At 42.0% G+C, this 22,795-nt stretch overlaps 1 protein-coding gene across 2 annotated transcripts in view; it reads left to right on the forward strand.

The window, feature by feature from the left end:
* The window catches only part of LOC111861909 (ATP-binding cassette sub-family G member 1), a 148,385-nt gene that overhangs the window by 46,227 nt on the left and 79,363 nt on the right, over positions 1-22,795 (forward strand). For both annotated transcript variants that reach the window (XM_023846860.2, XM_023846861.2), the window contains exon 2: positions 17,871-19,461. In XM_023846860.2, coding sequence (XP_023702628.1) covers positions 19,173-19,461 — 289 coding nt within the window. In that variant the 5' untranslated portion in view covers positions 17,871-19,172. The remainder of the gene's footprint in view (positions 1-17,870; positions 19,462-22,795) is intronic.

Consider the following 22,795-nt stretch of genomic DNA (forward strand, 5'->3'; position numbering starts at 1 on the left):
AAAAAACTGCACGTCTCGCGGGAAAAATGTCTGTTATACATTTCTCCGTTTTCTGCGCAATATTTGCTTGAAACGTTTCTCGCTCCGATGAGTATTCACGAGTTAGTTTAGATGTGAACCCGTAAACATGTGTAGATATTTCGGTAAGCGNGGCGTGAATATTTTTGTGCATTTAAATAATTGACAACGATTTCAATATAGAAAAGAATGCAGTTCTGCTGGTTTATATACTCGGTTTACCTCAGTTATATCGACCTTCATTTTCTAACTGCAATTATATTATTTTCATCACGAGTGTAAAATGTTCGCGGCTGCTGTAAGCTCACTGTACCTAAAATATAACACAAATGAGATTAATAAATACACATTATACAAATATTAGCACAGCGTGTAAAACAATAACACGAATATGTTTGTGTTCTGTAAAGTTTTATAGGCCTAGGTGTCGACAGAGATATTTATAATGTAATAAAATGCTTTATGTTTCTTTATATTTCAAATCATTATCACTTTACGTGCCGGACTTGTGAATGGTACGGTTATTTACACCATGTACGTGTATTTTATTAATTACAAGCAAGAATATATGTTTTGCGATCAGTAAATCATGGTACCAAATAACAACAGTCATTTTAATTCAAATCAAATGTAGACTGGTTGAAATCTTAGGCTTAACTGACACTTTATTTTCGTGAGTAAATTATTTTCGTAACACTGTTTTGTCTGCAGTGTAACCAGATCATTAAAGTGAAACCTCGAACCTCGAACTTCGAACCTAATCCGTTCCAGGAGGCCGACTTTCAAGTTATTCGACTTTCGAGTTAAATTTCACCATTTGAAGTAACGTTGATCGAATTAATCTGTTCCAGATCCCCAAAATTTGCCCAGTATGAAACGTTCTAAGTGCCTATTTCAATAGATCATATTGGTTACATTATGATAAAACAAGTATATTTAATTCCAATAATAGAATGCTTTTATTTATAATAGTACATACATAAACGTATTGTATAATAATCAATTATGATGTTGGAGGGACACTGAGCATCCAGGTCCGATAAACATGTACCACTTTCCCACTAAGGGACAAGTTTCTTTTTTCATTTCTGTCGTTGACATTAAGATTTTTCTCCTAGGTTTTTCACCTCTATCAACTTTTTTTGGTGTTATTATGAATGGGTATTATTAAGGATGTACGGTATAATAACTCGACATAAATAGAACGCTTAAAAAAAGATTGAATTTGCGAGATGCTCACCGAACCAGTCACAGGAGAACTGACCGAGCAACTGCGCGTGCGGCCAAGCAGAGGGAGAAGGCGATCACGTGATTCTTTCTTCTATTTTCGAGATTTCTTTCGAGTTTCAAAACCGGATTTTCCTCGAATTTTTTGTTCGAGTTTCAAGTTGTTCGAACAACAAATCGTTCGACGTTCGAGGGTCCACTGCATTCCGCCAGTGGGATGTACACAGTTTAAATTATACTAAAAGTACTACAAATTGAGTGCCTATTACTAAATAGCCTAATCAAATACTACCTAACCTTTGCCGCAGTAGTCATAACTTAATTATGTATGTATGTCTAACACATTTTAAGACCAGTCTCACATCAGAACTTAGAAGGTCCGGTTTGAAGACTACAGCAATGGCCTATCAACTACAGCAATGGCCTATCAACTACGGAACAAACCTCTACTGAAAGATTTTAAGGACCATATTCACTAAGAAATATAACATTAAGCTCTGACTTTCTTGGTTATGAAACCATAGGTTGGGTTGTTCATAATTTTTCTTTTCAGTTTCTGTATTATAAGTGTACTAACGAATGTCGGTTTTCGTATGCATACACGAACAACTAAATCACACCAATGTGACATACCTGAATTACTTCAGTATGGTGCCATAAATTACTGGAACCATAAACGTCCTTCTGTTAAAAAACAATCGAATTTATACTGTTCATTTTTATGCGCGGAAGGATAAAAAACACTTACATAACACAATTCGTCGTATTTCACTGTATCAGCCTTCAAAAGCATTAAGCAATTTCCTGTATCCTAAATTTTAATTTTAACTGCTAACCGTTTACTATCGATTGCATAAGACTATGAAGTTATTCACTTAGAGGGTGGTGGAGTCCAACTGGGTCCACTCAGCACGGCGGCCACTGACTGGCCTATTGTAGCCTGCCCCAGGTGATTATAATGATGGAGAATTTGGAGGAATGAAGATTTGCAGGGGAAACCGAAATACTCGGAGAAAACCCACCCCAGTGCCACTTTGTCCACCACAAATCCTACTTGACCAGACCCGGGATGAAACCCGGGACGCCGCGGTGAGAAGCCAGAGACTAACCTCTTGAGCTATGACGCGGCCTATTATGAAGGTAGTGACTGATCCACCACTGGGCACAGTCGAATAATCTGCTGTAGGATATCTATACAACTTCACTTCTGTGTGCTAGCCCCCGACCTCTCGAGCCGAAACAGCCAGTGGACAATAAGCTGCCAAAGGCTATAATGTTATAATCATAACTGCTTGTTCAACTCATGTATATATGTAAACCCCATTAAACTGACACAGAACGACCTATGAAAAAAATAACCTCAGATGATGGTGTCGATTGAACTCACGAGTCTGATGCGTGGCCCATACGAAGGGGAAGGGGGTACCAATTTTCGGGTTTCATAAAAACAGGGTTTAATTTTTTTGACCTGCTGAACGACTTTTGACTTTTCAAGGATGAACCTGTAATATAGAAGTACCGTAATTTGGTTGCTTGGGAGTCAGCCATCAGAAAAAACGCAAAGTTCACTGTTCTGTGCATACCGTGTGCTGATTCCTCTGTTCTATCGCCGTACCAAATTCCAGTTTCCCTGCTTGCCACTTGCCTTCACGCTGGTTTCAAAATTCACTTATTTTTCGATTCTGAAGATGGAGGCGACCTTCCTCCGAAACGTCGGCTGACTTCAACGGACTACACAGCATATATTCCAATTATTTTATATTTCAGCGTCCTGTTGTATTGTTGCATCGTGGATATAATGCAACAACAACCTTATATAAAGACACTAAAGTATATTTAATACAATAAAGTGCTTGTTAAATACTTTAAAATGTCATTAAACTTAAACATTCATTCCTTGTTGTAACTCCTCAGTTGCCATCGAACAGAAATGTAAACATTTTTACACAGTCGTCTTGTTGTTACTTTACATTTTACCAAAATTTTCCTTTACAAAAGTTGTATTATTTTCAACCTTACAAATTCATGCGTCCGCCATGTTGCGCGTAAGAAATTTAAGGGCACGATATTGGAATAGTTTCAAACTTCATACGAAGTTTTGTAAAAATGTGTCAGTCGGTTCACAGAATTGAAGAAGGAGGGTTCGCAGACGTTCAGTGGTGACATAAATCTGTGTTCATTCCTTGCAGAATGAAAGCAGGCTAGTAATTGGTCTACATTTTGTACGCTACTGTTACCTACCATTTGTATCTTCGTACGAATTTCAGCAAATGTGCCTTCACTTATCTGGCCACTCTGCAGGCCATATATAAGAAAGAACGCCGAAAATAACCAACCTTGGTGACGTGCTTACTATTTTTTTGCATTATTTTATTACTTTTTTAGCCATTAATTTTTAATCGTATACATTTAGTTTTAGTTTGTTAAGAATTGTACGAGATTAGTAAGTACTTCAATAGAGTCAGATTTTCAGCCTTGTAACGGACTTTCGCTCTGCAATGGTTTCAATGCTTGCATGCCCACTTTTTACAGGCGACACGCATGTTGGAGCATTACAAAAGACTGCGATAATCATGTACATCCGCAGTCGACAAGCTCGATTTTCAAGAGAACACAATACCGCGTCCATTGGTACAGCGGTTCTCAGCGTTTTGTCTCTTGCATCCCGCCATGATATAAATATTACTTTTTCTGATAAACATTAATAAACATTAAAAAACACATGTTTTAATGTTTGTCTTAACTCTCGCAGATGATTTATGTTGTCTGGTTTATGTATCCTGTCTTGTGTTGGTGCTGGTGTCCTGAGATAGAGACTAGCGCTATCGATTAGGCTCAACTGATTAGGTTTTTGCATGAAGATGGATACAGAATCTAGTCTCCGAAACGCTGTGTTTTAAATGAAAACAGGACGATGGATAATATAAAAAACACAATAATTATGTTTAATATATCGTCACAAACTTTTAGATCTTATCTTCAACTGTTTATGGTCCCAACCAAAAGTCTCTTTTGTTGAGAAACACTGAATTAGTGCAGAACGTACTGCTATAATTTTTCTGCCGTGTCTTCCCCTACAACAATGTTTCTCAACCGCCGGGCCTCGTCTTACATAAAAAAGAATTTACCGGGCCGCTGTCTGACAAAGGTTGAGAACCACTGCCCTACAAGTCCCCCACCCCACAAGGAAAGCCACGTGACTTGCGTAATTATTTTCTGAAACATATCACGTCATGAGATCAGCTCCGGGTTATGTTACCATTACACCTCGGGGCCCCAAGTGAGCGGACTTGAGACACTGCAGTACGAAAAGTAATACTTTATGGGCACCTCCGTTCAGTGGTGACAGAATGACTGTGTGCTTGCATGCATTAGCTAACTTTTCGCTACTCCTGTGTGAGCAATTGTGGCTTGGTGGATATCATTTAGCGAAGCTGTTAACTAACTGATGAACTAAGCTAACTCCATGGTGCTGAGTCCTTGAGAAGCCACCAGTCGCTCAGCTACTGAGGAATTTCCGAACATTTTATGGAACCCGAAGGTTTATTATCGTGTTCACAAGAGGCTGCCACTGCCCCCATGCTGAGCCAGATTAATCCAGTCCATATCACATAATTTTTCAAGGTCATTTAAATATTAACCCCCCCACCGACGTCTCTGTCTTCCTAGTTGTGCCTCCCCTTCCGGCTTTCACATTTTCTGTATGTATTACTCTTCGCCCCCATGTGTGCTACATGCCCCGTCCATCTCATCCTCCTTTACTTGATCATTCTGATTATATTTGGCGAAGAGTACAAGCTATGAAGTTCCTCATTATGCATTTTTCTCCATCCTACAATAATTTCACCCATATTCGGTCCAAATATTTTCGGCAACCTGTTCTCAAACATCCCAGCTATGCTAACTCCGCGTGTTATGTAGCTCACGATGGTTACGTGTGGATGATGATGATGATGATGATGATGATGATGGCGGTGACGGTGACGGTGCCGATGACGATGACACAGGTATGAGCTTCATTGACTTGGAAGGACTGAGAAAATAAAATAACCTATCGTTCATTCTGTTATTTTCAGTCGGTTAGTTTGTGTAGAGTAGTTAATACAACAGCATACGAGTAGGAACTGAGGAAAACGAAGTCCCTCAGTAAGGATATCCTGGCTCCAGAGATCTCCTGAACGTGAAGTAGAATCGCTTACCAGTCGACCACAAAATTTTACTTGGGGAGGGGGGGGGAGCACGGAATGTGGATGATATCTCGGCTGAAACTCTAACCGAGAATCTCCCAAATACAAGGCAGGCTCGTTGACGGCGAGACAAACTGCTCGTTGCGATATCGAGGAACTCGCGTTTCGGGGAAGAGCAAATCAGAACGCAGTGTATCCTTAAAAGTTATAAAAATGTCTTATTATCCATGGTTGCTAAATATAAGAGCCCGTGTGTGTGAAGTTTATTTCTTACGGTTGGTACAGAATTCTGAGGGCCCTACGCTGTACTGGCAGTACTGACACGTGTGAGTAATAGTTCCGCGTGAGTCCCCGTCAAGGATACCTGAAACTTTATGTCATTGCTAGAGGCACTATATCATTTTTATCATCTTCATACAATTTTCTTTCAACAATTTCCTCTCAGCGTTAACTCCATACGCAAGTGATTTTTTGTGGATAATGTGGAGACTAATGTAATGGTTTAGCTACTGATCATCTATTCGATATTCGCCTAGAACTGGGGAAGTAAAACGGGAGTCCAGCAGGAATGCAGAATTACACCAGCATTTAGTTTATAGTCTTTAAGCAACTTTATGACTCAGGACAGAGGTATTGTGCAAATTTGTCCTTCAATTTGACATTTCCTCCAAACAGCTACGGCTAATTAAAACGTCTTAAATCGAACCCCATGATATCATTCAGGGATGGCAGTGTGTAGCAATACAAAACGGCAAACATGTTGAACACGGAAGATCCACGTGACCGTCGCTGGGCAATATAAAGGACTGATTCGTTCCTGGAACCCACAGGGCTGATGCGGCGACACGGGATAGCCGGAAAGGCGTCTGGAACGGCACTGTTTTACAGTTTCCTTTTCCATTTATTTGAATATATTTTGTTAAATAAAATCAAAATTTTGCGGATCTGTTCGTATCGTATTGTCACGTCTCCTGGTAAGGCGGCAAGAAATTAATGGGTTCCGCATTAGACAAAGCTGTTTGTTGGATAAATCGTTTACAATTGCAATAACTCTGAAATAACGCCATCCAGACAATGCGACCTGACTAGTCCGTCGTCTTCTGGTTCTGAGCTGGTTTCTTCTGCTCTCAGCTCTGCTCCATTCGCCTCTGTTCAGTCCTCTTCTCAATTCTCCTCTGGTCTGTTCGCCGGACGGACTAGAAGACGTCTTTTTCAAGGGTTCCGTTTCACGTGTCCTATGCACCGGTAGCTAAATGTTTTCGTTACCGCGGAGACTGCACTAGTCCTGGCTCTTCACTTGCGTGGTAACGTCTGTTATGTACATGCGTTGTCGCTTGAACCTCTTTCATTGTCACCCCGACAACGATACAGAACTATGGATACCGAGTCGTTGCCTAACAATGAACGCCCGCTGTGACTCAGACATTCTGGCTTTTAGGCGGCACGCCACAGTATTAATTGGAAGAAATCTAACCATGACATTCGTAAAGCTCAATAGACCACTGTAGGTCGCAGTGCAAGGGCCGAGGAGGCCTACCGATCATACATTCATTCAACATGTAACATGTTTCAAATGACTACGGTACCAATAATGGTTTCATCACAGTGTCCTAGAATTTTGATTTATTTACTGTGGGCGAGTTTTGGGAACGTCACTGTTTTTAACTGTGTTACCTTCCATGGGACCCAACAAGAATTTAAAACGGTAGGTTAATATAAATAGTTTTCATTACAGCCGTTGCCACTAATGTTTGAAATAAAAGTTAATATCATATGCCAGTATCATGTCAATACATCTGAAGACTGGAAAGCCGGAAGGTTGCGGGTTCCATTCCCGATGAGGTCATTGGATTTTTCAATTAAACTAATCCTTCTAGCCGCACTATGGACCTGGGATCGACTCAGCCTCTAACAGAAATGAGTACCAGGAATCTTCTTTGGGGGTAAAAGGCGGCCGGCGTCTAAGGCTGATAACCTCACCGCCATCTATGAGCTTATTGTCTAGAAAATGTGGCAGCATCAACATCTCACAACCCTACGGGCCTCCACGGCCTGTTACAGGGATAGCTTTACTTTTTGCTTTAATTCTTTGTCCTTGGTTTAGACGTACAGCAGTCGGGGAGTCCCATTTTTGTACTACATTAGGGGTTACTTTTAAAAATAATAATAGCCGCCCTTCTTATATCCGTTCTGATCACGTGTCCAAACCTCTACAACCTCACCTTGTAATATCTGCTACCAGATTGGGATTTTATAAAATATCCTCACCTCTTGGTTGATTCTGTTTCTGCAGCTATTCGGAAAGTAACCTCTGGTGAGCTGTTAACAAAACAGAAAACGACAAAAAACATTCTATACAATGACTGCGTACAAATTAAGGTACTTCTGAACGTAGTCACCGCCGGAATTGAGGCACTTGTCCTATTGGGGAATAAGTGTTTCATATCTTTGTCAAAGAAGTCTGACACCTCTGAACTCAGCCATATTTTGTCATCTTCCATTAACTCATTATTGCTGAAGCGCTGTGATGATATCCAGTTCTTCAGCTAGGTAAACAGGTCGTAGTCCCACGGAGCGAGATCAGGGCTATAACGAGAGTGGTCGAACAACTCCAGTTGAAATGCTCCAGCAGTGCTCGAGTGCAAGCAGCTGTATGAGGACGCGCATTGTCATGGAGGAGCACCAAACCGGATATCAGAATTCCACGCCTTTGGTTCTGAATAGCCGGCCCTATGTAGTTTTTTTTTTAGTGTTTCGCAATACACTTCTGACATTATTGTGGTCCCTTGTTGCATGAATTCCACCATCAGCACCCATTTCCTGTCCCAGAGAACAGATACCATCAGCTTTATGGCAGGCAGACTTTTTTTTTTAACCTTTTCAGCTTGTTTGGTCAATGTACGTGGTAGAGTCATTAATTTCGTGGAATGTGGTTTTATGACATCATATTACAAGGTATTCACATACACTTATGCAGATCCACACTGGCCCTCAAAATAGTTGCCTTTGGCCGCTATGCAAGTCTGCCAACGTTGATATAGCTGTCGAAAACATTGCTGAAACATATTGGCAGTAAATCCCCGTACGGTGCTTTGCGGCCATTCCACGAACTTATTGACTGCGGCAGTATATGTTTTGATTGCTCTTAATTTTACACATTCACAAATGAAATCCTGGTTTCATCACCTGTTTCTCGTACGAAGTGGCTGAGAATGTCATCGCCGTTTTCGCGGTATCATTCTAAAAATGTCTACAGAAGCCGAAGCCATTCTCTGCGTTTTGTGTGCACCCGTAAATATTTTCGGAACCCATCTTGCGCAGAACTTATGACAGTCTAACCTAACTGTGATAATCCCGTAGAGAAGAGTGTGAAATTTGTGGAAATTCACATGAGAGTTCTAAAATTATTAAGCGTCGTATTTCACATCTTTTTTGGGTCAACACTTTGAACAATGTCATGACCGACCACTTCACTCTTCATCGCATGAGGTGGAAGGGAGAGAAACCTTGAGAGTAGGTGCAACCTCTCGGAGGTACAAAAAAGAACCGATCTCTTCTAACCCGTTTTGAGGTTAGCGGCTAAGTCCCGACTACATTTGTTTCTGCCTTCGGATGTGGATGTTTATTGTGCGGGACGTATTGAAGAGGTGTAATTATTTAGGATATAGTTCGCTTTGCGGACTAAAACCACGGAGTTTAAGTGCCACTGCAAGTTGTTTACAGAGTTAACTGACAGAGATAGGTAAGTGTGTAGGTACGGGGGCCTTGCCATAGCTCAGGTGGTTAGTCGCTGACTTCCCACCGCGGCGGCCCGGTTTCGAGCCCGGGTCAAGTCATGGGGGATTTGTGGTGGACAAAGTGGCACTGGGGCAGGTTTCTATCTGAGTACTTCGGTTTCCCCTGCCAGTTTTCATTCCACCAATTTGCTCCACAATCATAATCTATCATCTGGGGATGGTGCAATAGTCTAGTAGTGGCCGCAGAACCAAGTGGACTCAGTCTCACGCCACTGGGATGGTGTGGTATGAAGTCGATTCATCTGGCTCAGGATGGGGACCAGTGGCGGGCTCTTGTGACCACGGTAATGAACCTTTGGGTTACGTAAAATGTTAGGAAACTGAGTAGATGGGCGACTGCTGACTTCTCAAGGGCACAGCTCCGTAGAGTTACATAACATTCATTATGGGAAGTGACCGACTACCCCAGTGTCCTTGGGGAATTATTTTTTTATTGCGTGACCTACAGTTAGACGCAGGCAGCTGCGTGCACAAGTATAAAAGTGCAACTATGAAAAGTTGAGTATATGTTTTTATACTTAACTGTAGTTCTCTGGTATGTCTGTGAGCTCTTTACACAAAGTGTGTAAATTAACTCATAATCGGAGACGCAATGTTTCTTTCCTTCTTTCCACATGTTACGTTCTGCGTAGCAGTGATCACATTTCCGTGATATTTTGATACTTGATCTTGGCAATCCCACAGTAAAAATTGCCTGGCTTGTTTAGTTTCGGTTCATATCGATCTAATATAACGTCTGCATGAAGCTCAAATCAAATTTCATTGATTTTCTAAAATAAAATCGGTCTTGCAAAGAGGTTATCTAGAATGTAAAATATATATCTCACTGGTATACTATAGAGTTTTATTTAAAAAGTTTTCGATACGGGATGCAATAAAAGAACGTCAGCAAAAATCGAAAAGAACACAACCGAAGCACGTGTATTCCCAGCTCGTTCACGCGCTGTTTTGTGTCCCTAAACAAAGGAAGGAAGAACTAATAAAAGTCGCACGGTTTTTGGAAAATATATCAGTGCACGGAAGTCTCGCTGCCGCACACGACTGGAGCTCTCACAACCGTCATGTTCACTTACTAATTTCGGAAATTATGAAGTGCAAAGATCATGTAACCTCCGGTGACATGATGTTCATGCAGGTTTTACTGGAAAGCGGTGAACTGAATTAACACTTGTAGAAAGCAAACACACGGGAACACGGTAGGCCTATATCATAACCGTATCTTTCCTTGTAAAGCACCTTAAGAGGCCCGTTTTTTATAGTGCGTATTTAATCTGTCAGAGTAACACTACATGGCGCACTTCCTTGAGTGGCTGATAAATAAATTAGTTGAGTCTGCCTACCAAGGGACACGTGGCTGTGAGGTGTCTTGGTCTAGCGACCTTTTCATTTGTAGTGCTAAAACCTCTACCTATGAAATTAAAATATTACTGTCACGTGTATTAGTGACTTGTAGACGGGGTTGGAATTCGAGATTCGATTTATTGGATACTCAGAAATCGTAACTACAGTTAATTTTAACACTCTCAAGGTTACACATAACGTCTTCAACACTTCAACTATTCAGCTACCTTCTGAATTCTCTTCGACTGACTGCTTTGTTGAGTCGAGTCGAATCTTAAGTTGCGACCGACGGTCAATCGGCCAGTATATCTTAGAATGAAGCATCAGTTTGGGGCTTACAAGCAGATTTTTATTACTGCCACACAGTTGCGCGTTTGTTGATGCGAGAAGCTCTCTCTGACGAGAGGACGGGTCTGTCGTTGCAACTGCTGCGCAATCATTCTCGTGTCCGAGTTTCGTGGGACTCGTGACCATCTTTTACTGTCTCAGATTCGAGACTTCCCTTTTTTCGCCTCCTGCGTCTCGCAGGGCTACAGTGGAGGTATTCTACCCCTTCTCCACATGAGGTTGCCTGCTTTGGTCTCGGCCAGGATCTATACATAACCCTTCAGCCGTCCGCGTATATCACGCCGTTCACAACAGGTAACGTTGCTGTGTTTTCAGCAATTCGTTACCGTGGATATCGGCTTTCAGCAGTTAAAGTTACAATGCGTGCACTGAATCATAGTAACTAGAACCGTTGTGTAGCAATGGACGCCTGTTCTTGTAGTGCTTTGGAATGCATTCACCAAGCCGTTGGTTAGCAATGGACGTTTGCTGCAACTTCATAATTCCGGCTGTCAGGCGTCATGTCACATTACGTTACATTAATACTTCTAGAAATTTGGGGCACAGGCATATATACTGTATATTACTTGAAGGGGAAAATGATATGAATGTAAAAGTTCTAAATGTTATCAAAATAATAGGAATTATAAATAACATCTCTGAACTGTCATTAGTTTCTAGGCATACATGAATACGACTTCACAACGCACTTGCTATACCAACATTGTCCTATGTTCGTGAAATATGAATATTCGCAAATATGGGTAGACGTGGGCAGACCCGGTCTACTTGTTAGTTCCAAATCGCCATATTTTGGAAGCCGTTTGCAATGCCTTACGTTATCTATGCAGCCATTCGGACTGCAGAAGACATGAATTACGAAAGAAGTGCAAATTCCACAAGTAGCAGATTTTACAGAACAGCATGAGAGAAGCTGGAAAGAACGTGATGACAAGATAAAGATATCTCAAAATATCAGCTTCAGGAAAAAAGAACAAATCTAGAAAAGATGGATTATGCTTGATAATATGTGCATATCACAGTGACCCGATAAACTCGTAAACTTTGTGTTCATAATTATTCACCCGTATAGGTTATTACAGCCGGTCACAGTAGCCGAGAGGTCTAAGGCATGTACTGTCTTCGCTCGCTTGGAAACCGGGATCATGGGTTCGAATCCCACTCAGGGCATGGATGTTTAGTTTGTGTGGTTGCGTTCTTCTGTGTTTGTGTACAGGCAGAGGCCTTGCGACGTGCTGATCACCCGCTCAAGGAGTCCTAACGAATGTGTAAGATCTAGAAAACCCGAAGTGAACGGAGAAGTTCATGGAGGTAGGCCTAGGCCCACTGGGGCTGTAGTGCCAGGGGAAAAAAGAAAAGGTTATTACTTTCCTTAATTACTATCATCATCACTGTCAAAACAGCCCTCTTCGAGCCATATCCCTAGATAATTCGGCCAGATTTGTCCATTCCTGGGAAGAGGACCGTCCTTTTCCACTTCCTTTGGATTTGGCAACAGGGTTTTTTTTTTACAGAGCGATGTCGTCAGTCTTGCATCCAACCCACAAACTGGAGGACTAAGTCGATATAGCTATGTCTCGTAGTGACACGGTTGCCCAATTATATTCCCAGGAACCGGTTTGCTTTCCGTCGCCTTTTACGACTCGCTGGGCTAGGGTTGGGGGGGGGGAGTTATTTAACCCGTTCCCATACGGGGATTTCTGGATTATAATTGAATGCAATTGCGTCTCATTCTCCACTGTTAAATGACACCTATGATTTCGGTTCCAGCATTTCTCGTTGCAGTATCCTTCTAGAGCTGACTTGTTTCCTGACCGTCTCCACTACAAACAAGATCAGACACGTGCAATTTGCGCTATAATAGTAGTTCCGTACCTGGCAGATATCGCGTGCAAACTTATAATCTGGTCTGGAGGGACTCGCTTCGTGTCTCGGATGGGTCACCGACGATTTTGACTGAAGATTTTCGAGATTTCCTCATTGCCTCTAGCCTGGCCCAATACCAATATATTATCTAGACATAATCGCGTCCTTCCCAGTTCACCGCAAATAATTTAAATAAAGCTCTTACAGACAGTTAACAACAGGTACAACCACAAGTGTAAAGTATGATGTACCTACCTGCAAGACGGTTCACAAAAAAGTGTAAGAGTCTGAGAATTTAATTTAATTTGTAGCATAAAAGAGATACTTCTTTTGGCTGATTCTGGACTTCATCCATCGTCTGGTATGTAAAAGACAAAAGACCACGACGTTTCGGAGACTGGATCTGTCTCCGTCTTCAGGTGGGTAGGGAAGGATAAACCTACTCAGTTGGGCCCGTTAGAAAGAGCTAGTCTCAATCAGTGATTTAGACTATATCTTTCTAACGGGCCCAACTGAGTAGGTTTATCCTTCCCTACCCACCTGAAGACGGAGACACTTCCAGTCTCCGAAACGTCGTGGTCTTTTGTCTTTTACATACCAGACGATGGATGAAGTCCAAAATAAGCCAAAAGAAGTACAGTATACACCATCGTCAGAATCCTCTCAAGTCTATAAAAAGAGATACCTCTCAAGATGACACTGTAGATATAAAAACATGTCATGTAAACAGCCCACGTAAATGTGTTGTTATTGACATTATATGATGAGGGATAATAAACAGGGCGTTCATTGTTAATGAGCACGCGAACGGTAATTAAATCCTTTGTTCTTTGCGTTACTGTCCACCACAGCAATACGGGCTGCTGTTGTGTGTCTGCAGAGGGTCCAGTGTTCCGCATCGAACTCGAGATTCTACCAGCCTCTGTACTAAAAAAGCTTTGTTCGGGAGAATTAAAATATTGAATGTCCTCAGAGACAAAATCCGTGGTTGACGTAGGACTGTTTATAGGAATGCTCTGATAACGCTGCTTCTGTTAAATTAACATGTATCATTGCCTTCCAATTTCTGTGAGACATAGTCCGAAGTCCACAATTAGATTAAGCTCTGGCTGCGTTTCGGAGTGTCTCAACTCTTGTATTGCCGACACGGAAGGAGTTCCTGGTCGATCCTCCACCATTTCGGAGTACGAAAAGCCTCTGTTGGTAGGGGGCTGTGTCTGACGGGAATATAAACATTCTATATCCTAAAGACTAAAATCAACATTTGAATGGAGCATGCAGTTTTCTGCGTGTACTGGCTCAGCAAGCGTTGACATTTTCCATAAATGACTGATAGGATGTTGTTAAAATCACTGTTGATCCATATCTATTGTGAAGTCATCAGAACAGTTTAGTGCTTAAAAGCGAAGTAACCCCTATGCTTAATTAGTTAAGCACTACAGCATGAATACATATGGGCGAGTGGAGGTATAGCTCCACCATTCTTGACCTAGACACTAGATGGAAGTGAGTGGGCAGCGTCACGCACTTGCCGCTTTACCCAGGGGTAGGAGACCCGGTGGGTCCTAGGATCGGTCTGAACGCTGTGGAGAAGAGAAAAATCTTGCAGTGCCAGAAATCGTGTCCAGCCCGTAGCCTGTCTCAGAACCAGCCGGACCTCGTATGCTCAGTTTATCTTTAAGGTCTAAACGTTCCAGGCATCCGTAAATATGCGACTTTTGACAAGTTTACCAGTACCCATCAATTATCTGCCAATAAGAATCTGTGCCCCTGTCGGGAGACGAATCCCGGTTGTCTTAGTTCACACATAAGAATCTGGGAGGAAGAATTTGCAGCCGACATTGAAGTACTGCAACCGTTCCACTGCTACGCAATTTTTTTTATGTAATCAACTTTATAAATTTGAAAGCTTAATTGTTAAAATGAATGCAGTGAACAAGGGTAGTGAGACATGGTCAATTCTTGTATGTAAGAGAAAGCGATTTCTCAAGCTTACAACAAGAGACAGGAAGACACCCTTCAAAGGTTTATTAGTGAGAGCTGCGTTAAAGAATAGAGTAAAGAAATCCTTTGTAAATTCATACTTGGCAGTTTGTACATGCCATAATTTAAAAAGAGTGAAGTTTTTAGGGCCCAAGCGACGCGTAAGCATTTGTCACTTTCTGACAGAAATACGTTGGAGTCAAAAATCCTTAAACGCTTGTAAGCTTTAAGCGGAGTGGAGGAATATCTAATTAAGATACTCCTATTTTTCAAAATTAGCCAATCACTAAAATTTAAGGGTGTGACAGAGCAGTGACGCTGGTGAAAGCAGGAATTGAAGGTTTGAGGAAGCGTCATGTTTTAGCATCAGTCTGCAAACGGGAGGTGAAAGAAATAGACGTAAATTCTGAAACCAAGGGTCGTGAGAAATAGACGTAAAATCTGCAAACGGGAGTAGGAAGAATCAGACGTAAAGTCTGCAAACGAGGGTTGTTAGAATCAGACGTAAAGTCTGCAAACGGGAGGTGAAAGAAACAGACGTAAAGTCTGCAAACGAGGGTTGTTAGAATCAGACGTAAATTCGGAAACCGGGAGGTGATAGAAACAGATGTAAGCTCAGAAACAGCTAACATAAAGGTTACTGACATTGAAACTGTATCAAAAGTGATTAACAAGTGTTCAATATAATTCGTCCAAAATTGAGATGTGCTTGTGATTTGTGGTGTTAATTTATTCCTTTCGGAGTTGTGGCCCGTTCAAGGCTCTGAGATAAGAAGTACTCAGCTCTACCAAAACAACAAAACCCCCTCCTATTAAATTAACCCTGAGATATTTAGCAACAAGAAAGAAGAACCTACTAGAAGTGGCGACCCAGCGTGTGAGAAAGAAGAAGGAAAAGGTAGGAGGTGGAGAAAAGGGCGGTAAGAGAGAAGTGGCGCCCAAAGTGTAAGCAAGCAAGAAGGAGGAGGAAAAGGGCGGTAAGAGTACAGTTGTGATAAGAATCACTGTTCTAGGACACAAGTCCATAAAAATATTCAACCGCCCTGTATTTGTCACTCCATCAGTCATGACGTAAAACGCGAAGGCAGATGTGATTATTTTTTGTTGTTGTGAATCTTACTGATTCGAGGAGACTTCAAGTTCACTGCCGCAGCAAAGGGCATGTGAATAACATCCCGATAAGACTTCGTAACCGGGTTCATCTTCCTCATCAACTCTGACTAAACAGTCAGAGTCACACTTCTGGATGCCTAGCCCCTTAGTATTTGTTGTTGTTCTGTGAATGAATGTGAGCTGGGCTGCCCGCGGTTCTCTTGCGACTTGACTGTTCGAGGTGAAATTCTTTACCGTTGCGTCCGGAGTAGGTAGGCCCTTCCAGCCTACCTAATTGCTGCTGCTTCGCGGCATGGAATTTTATTTCTACATTTTGTCCTAGATAAACCGTCGCCGAAATAAAAGTTACAGTTATAGCCCAGTTACAGGGAGAGGATTTCCTGCCTTTGCAACCATCAGGTCCCACAGGCCCGGCGGGTAGCCTACATGGCTGGCAAGTAAGGCAGAACTCGTTAGCTATGGTACGGAAGGAAACGCTGAATAAATACCCAGACCCTCAAGATAAGGAGTTTTGCGACAGGGGGTTAGCCTGCTGAAGTAAAGAGTAACTTGTAATTCTCAGGGATGCCTCATGTGTGAGGATGGAACGGGCTAACAAGCTTACAGATGATAATGAGGAATATTTAGGAAATTACTAAACTCACTTATTAATAAATTGGTGTCCTCCAAATGGATGTTCTATGAAGACATAAGAGTATCCACATTTTGGAGTGCCAGATGATTACAAATGCGACCAGTCTGCAGAAAAATGGAATTTGGCAAGAATGAAAGCGCAGAGATGAATATGAAATGTTATACACATATATGAAAACTTGTTTTGGTCAAGGGCATCAAATATATATTGGTATGCTAGTTAGCCAAGGAATATTAAGGATAAAAATACACACGCGCGCAGTAAGTTATCGAGCACATGTAAGGCCACGCCATAGCTCAGGCGATTAGTATCCGTCTTTCAAACACGGCGGCCCGGGTTCGATCCTAGGTGAAGTCATGTGAGATTTGTGGCGGAAAAAAAAAATGGCAGTGAGGCCGGTTTTCTCAGAGTGCTTTGAAAATATTAAGAATACTATAAACTGTAACTGTTCCATTAATTTACAAGTAAAAGTAAAGGTATCACTGTAACAGGCCATGAAGGCCCATAGGGTTGTGAGATGTCGAGGCTCCCACATTTTCTAAACAGTTGGCTCTTAGATGGCGGTAACGTTGTCAGCCTTACGCACCAGCCACCCTTTACCCCCAAGAATATTTCTGGTACTCATGTACTCATTATTTTTATTATATTTGAATGTGATGGACAGAGTAAGGATAAGAAATAAAAACAAATGACATGCATAGCAGAAAAAAACTGCGTTCATCTTGGTGAGCCTCCACACACATATGCAAAGTAGACTGCAATTTGAATAATGCAGCCACCACATACCTCAATATATATCATCTCGTGGAAACAGACCATCAAATGCAACTTGCATAATACTTCAATTGGCTAACAAAAATGCATGCTTACGATTGTCTGAAGTAAATAAATACAACAATACTAATTTTATCAACGCACGTTAGTCCTCCCAAGCCTATGGATGTAAAGAAATTGATTGCAAATCTTGTATTCTTGGGATCATCTCGTGGAAACGGTATGCTCCATACTCATCTAACATAGGGTGCTGGTAGAATAGGTAAGTTATCTGACCGACATAGCAAGTGGATTCAGTCTCACTCCACCCCACGAAACTAAAAAGAAAGAGACTATCTAGTACATGTGCATCACGGTATGGAAGGATACAAAGGTCGCTCTGTCAACATTTCCTTCCGAGTTTGCTAGGTCACGGTCGCCTGTTTACTGCAGATGTTGACCGGTGACACAAGAACATTGTAACCGAGCCACAGAGCCCTAATAAAGTATTACAAGAACGCGACACGATTACCATCACCTAAATATGTTCATCCGATGAACGCGTGGCCTGATAATAATTACATCTCTTATTATGCATTACAGGGTTTCGATTGCTACCAGCGGGTGATGGCCGAGTCCTGATGCAGACCAGTGTACTGCTCGAGCTGGACTGTCCAGACCTCTGCATGAAGACCGTGGCAGCTGAGTGACGATGTTGTTTTTCAAGACGGAAGAAAACGGTAGTATCCGAGAGCAACTGTTTCTGCTTACGCAAGACTTACTCATTTCAGTATAAAGAGCTTAGATACTATTACTCTTGTCGTGTTTGAAAGTGTTTATATTCTCAGCAGATAAATATGTGTGAATGATTTAAGTGTTAAGTGGTTTTATGCCAGTACTGAATGCAACATAATAATCAAGGGGACTAAACTGAAACTACTGTCATATCAATATGTAATATTGATCATCAAAGTGTTATTAATTACAGGTTTACTATTGTTTGAGATTCTGAAACAGAACTACCTGTTTATTGTGTTTCTGGTGAACTACAGTGACTAAAATAACAGAGTTCAAGAAACTGGTTTGCAAAAACAGTATATTCCGGTAAAGCGTAGTGTAATATACTCGGCAAGTGGGTGTAATACCACGTGACACAGAGGTTCTCCGAACTGGCCAGCAGTCTTACGCTCTCTGTTCGTACGAGTATATATATACACGCACTGTCAGTCTCTTGCGAATCGTGTTGTGTGATGGGCGGTATGGGTGCTTACCAACTCCGACAGCGTCAACCCCAACGCGAGAAAATTCTCATGTGATGTTGCCGGTTCTAAATTACAGCATGGATGTGCAGATGCCCACATTACTTCATTTTGACGTGACAGTTTAAATATTTATATTTTCATTCGATTTTACAAGAAAAAAATTTAGTCGAAGTTTCACACAAGTGTAAACTCACTCATTCACTTACAAAGCAGGCATCACGACTTGTTAAAACGACCTGCTGTTAAATCACGGAATTTAAACACTGCACGTCTTGGGACTTTTTTAAAATTTTCAAGCTTTTCGCCTCTTTTGCATTTTTTGTTCTTTAAAAACTCGCTCAAATACCAGGGTCGATTGTGGTTGATTATCTAACTCTGTTTGTTTCATTGTTTGAATTTTAACTATATATTATCTGAGCCTACATGAATTATGCCCTACGTCACTGGAAATATGTGAGCGATGTTGGGTCCGCATTACAAGAACACTTCGGGAGCCCGTGTGTTGCAGAACACTTCGAATCTAAGTTGACGAGTGTACCTATTTACTGTGAGTGCCATTAAGAACCTCTCTGTTTCTAAAACCTATTAAGAGTTACGATCGGAGACTTACTCTGAATTTAGTGTACGAATATCATCAGCAAACATGAAGCAAGGTTCTCAAAGTACGAAGACGCCGTGCTGTTTAAAAACTCCATCCATGGTGTCAATGGAGCACAGACTCCAAGAGACAACACTGTCCAATCTGAGCAAGATCAGCAGTGCCGAGAGGGTTACTGTGAACCCTCAGCAGCCGATAAACAACAACAACAAGTTCCATACTTTGAACAACCAGAAAATTCAACGCCGGTTCCCGAGAAAGCTGGCTGTTGACATCCAGTTCACCGACATATACTACAGAACTCGAGTGTGGTCGCTGCAGCAACTAAAGCCATGTGAGTAAGGACTAGATATTTAATATCCTGTAGTTTCTAAACTCGGATCGTTGTAGGCTATACTCGACGTTGCAGAGACACCACGAATAAAAAATAATGTAAGGTCCAACTTACCTAATCTCATAACATGTCACCGAATTACGATTTTAAGTTTATTCGACGGAAGTAAGGTATTCTGGCCTAATTACTTTGCAGGGTAGTTCCTATGTTTATATTTTACAGGATAATGGTAATTGTATGCAGGCTGCCACCTACCTTAAAAAATTATAAGCTAGACATTCGTTGTGCATTTCAGTTTTGTACCCAGATGCGTAACATTTTTCAGCCGACTGACCTTGGCAGTGAACATGCCTTTCCGATATCTGAGATGAATTTGTAACTACGATATTATTCAGATAAGATTATGATGAACTACAGAATTGATTACGAACACTTCAAACAATTGAGCCAGTCTATCAAGGACACTTTGAAACGATAACCGTGTTAGAATTATTAAAAATTTAGGCGGATGTCAGTAAGCAGTTGTGGAAATCAGCCGACGTTTTTGGATTCTGGAACTCTCGGACCGGATGTTGAAAATTAGTTCCCAGTCAAAGTAGATCTGCCTGTTCAGTAACTCAGATTGTATCGAATGACTGATTGATGGGGAAAGAAAACGACTGCGGCCTAATTTAAGGTACTCATACTATACCTGAATTTACCTATAGGGACCAAGGAAAACCACGAAAACCCTAAAGTCAGGACAGTGGATGCCCTGGCCAAGATTCGAACGGAGTACCTACAGAATGAAAGAAGCATTAGGTAGGCCGCACAACGGCATGCGTCAAGACATGTACAGTCAAGACACGATATCTGTGACATGACGCAAAGAAAGGAGCACAGTTGAAACGAATGAGAGTATGAAAACCGCCGCACACCGCTCTGAGTCATGATGCTGACGAATCATGAATGAAGCAAGACTGCATCTTTTGTCTCATGTCTTGATTCTTGTCTTGACGCAGTTGGTTTGCGTCCGCCCTTACAGCTTAAGACAACGTGGTCGGCTCATAGAAAGTGAGGCATGAAGCTGGAACGTCATAGGTCTGCAGTTCAGATGCTCTCCTAAAATGTTCCTCATAAGCTTTCAAGGTATAAGACCAGGTGATAAATAACGTCCGCTCAGTTTTCGACTTAGCCAAATTCGCAATTCGTAGTAATCTTACAGCACGTTCAACTCAAATCACAGGATTAACGCAATTTGAATGTAATCTTTTTTGAAGAAAGCAGTCTTCTGGGATTTGGCACCGTGTATATGTGGTGTTAACCGACGTTTCGGAGGAACGTATCGCCCCCATCTTCAGGGTAGAAGAAAAAGTATAAGAAATCTGCAAGCGACAACACCGTGAGAAACGGTAAAGCAGAGTCTGCTTTACCGTTTCTCACGGTGTTGTCGCTTGCAGATTTCTTATACTTTTTCTTCTACCCTGAAGATGGGGGCGATACGTTCCTCCGAAACGTCGGTTAACACCACATATACACGGTGCCAAATCCCAGAAGACTGCTTTCTTCATAGTCACCGCCGTGAAAGCCTCAAATCTTACGTAATCTTTTTTCTTTCTTGAACGTAATCGTTACAGATGGACGATCCCGTACGTCTCACTGGGTCACAAACTTATTTTCGTATCTTTTCCTTCTTTCCTTCTACTTCTTAATCCTATTTAATATTTTAATCTCTTTCGTTCTCTCTTTCTTTTTATTTTCTACCTCAGTCTTCCTCCAGCTTCTTACTCTTCTCACCTTCTCTCTCAATCCTCCATTTTCTCCTCGTGCCCCTCTCTTTCAATCTCCATAATAATTACTACAGGGAGGTCCGAAAAATGTACTCACTCTTTGATAGTATCTTTGGAACAAAATGACATGTAGTTACAATTCTTGCGCGGTAGTGTAGTGTAATGTTTTCTCAACAGATGGCGACGGTCATATGAGTCACGTGAGTGTCGTGCCGCGTGCGCGCTGCCAGCAGAAGACAGCAGCAACAATGGCTGAAAGGTTGTTATTTGAGCAACGCAGGGCTGTATTGAAGTGGTGCTGGAAGTACGAAAACATTAAAGAGGTACAACGACAATGGCAGAATGAGTTTGGAACTCAGCCACCAACACGTCAACGATTGCCCGTATTCGGGATAAATTTGAAGCCGACGGTACTGTTCATGATGTGCATAAGCAAAGATCTGGGCGACCACGGACAGTAACAAGTCCAGCTTCCAGTGATGTGGTGTTGCAACACTTTACACGATCACCGCAACTGGTCAGGTGTATCACAATATGCTTCAGATATCGATTTTCCCTGCCGTTCGAGAGCTGTTTGGAGATGAGAGATGTGACCTACAACAAGATGGTGCTCCACCTCACTACCATCGAGATGTCAGGGCGTACTTAGATGACACTCTACATGGACGATGGATAGCTCGAAGAGGTGCTATTGAGTGCCCACCACGGTCTCCAGACCTAACGCCTCTCGACTTCTACCTATGGGGAACCTTGAAGGATGAAGTTTATCGACAAAAACCAGCCACACTGAACGCGCTACGAGAAACCATCGAAGCGTCGTGTGCAGCCATCACACCGGACGCCCTGACAGCCGTGGTTCGCTCAGCAGTTCGAGGGCATCGACGCTGTTTAGCCGCTGATGGTGGTCAATTTGAACACATACAATGACTCTCTCTCTCCGCGCAAGAATTGTAGCTACATGTCATTTTATTCCAAAGATATTAACTATCAAAGAGTGAGTACATTTTTTTTATCCGTCTGTATACTGATAATTTTCCTTCTTGTTTCCATCTTCCCGTTCTTAGACACTTCTTTGTTTCCTCTCCTCTCTTTCTTCATCTATGACATGACCCGCACAATTGCGCGTTCAAGGTCTGAAAGGATTAAGCATACAAACTCTTAACCTTACTGCAGAATTATCACGTGAACCGGGTTAGTGTAGTCGGTGTAGCAACTGGTTACTGGCTCCGACGGGTCGGCGTTCGAGTCGTAATAGGGTCAAGAATTTTCTCTTCACGTCGTCCAAACCGGCTCTGGGGTCCGCCCCACCTCCTATCCAATGGATACCAGCGGCTCTTTCCCCGGTGGTAAGAGAGCAGGGTCGTGAAGCTGACCACTCACCTCCTGCTAGTGCCGAGGTCAAGAAAATGTGGATCCACTACCCAATACGCCTTCATGGTGTACTTGTTAATTAACTAAGCACAGGGACAACTTTACTTTATCTTATGATTAATTCTGTTACATGTCCGACGCTGGCGCACGCGGTAGCGTAGTTGGTTGGGGCACTATGCTACAAGCCAGAAGGT

This window comes from Cryptotermes secundus, unplaced genomic scaffold (genome assembly GCF_002891405.2).
Source record: "Cryptotermes secundus unplaced genomic scaffold, Csec_1.0 scaffold39, whole genome shotgun sequence".
NCBI classification, from domain to species: domain Eukaryota; kingdom Metazoa; phylum Arthropoda; class Insecta; order Blattodea; family Kalotermitidae; genus Cryptotermes; species Cryptotermes secundus.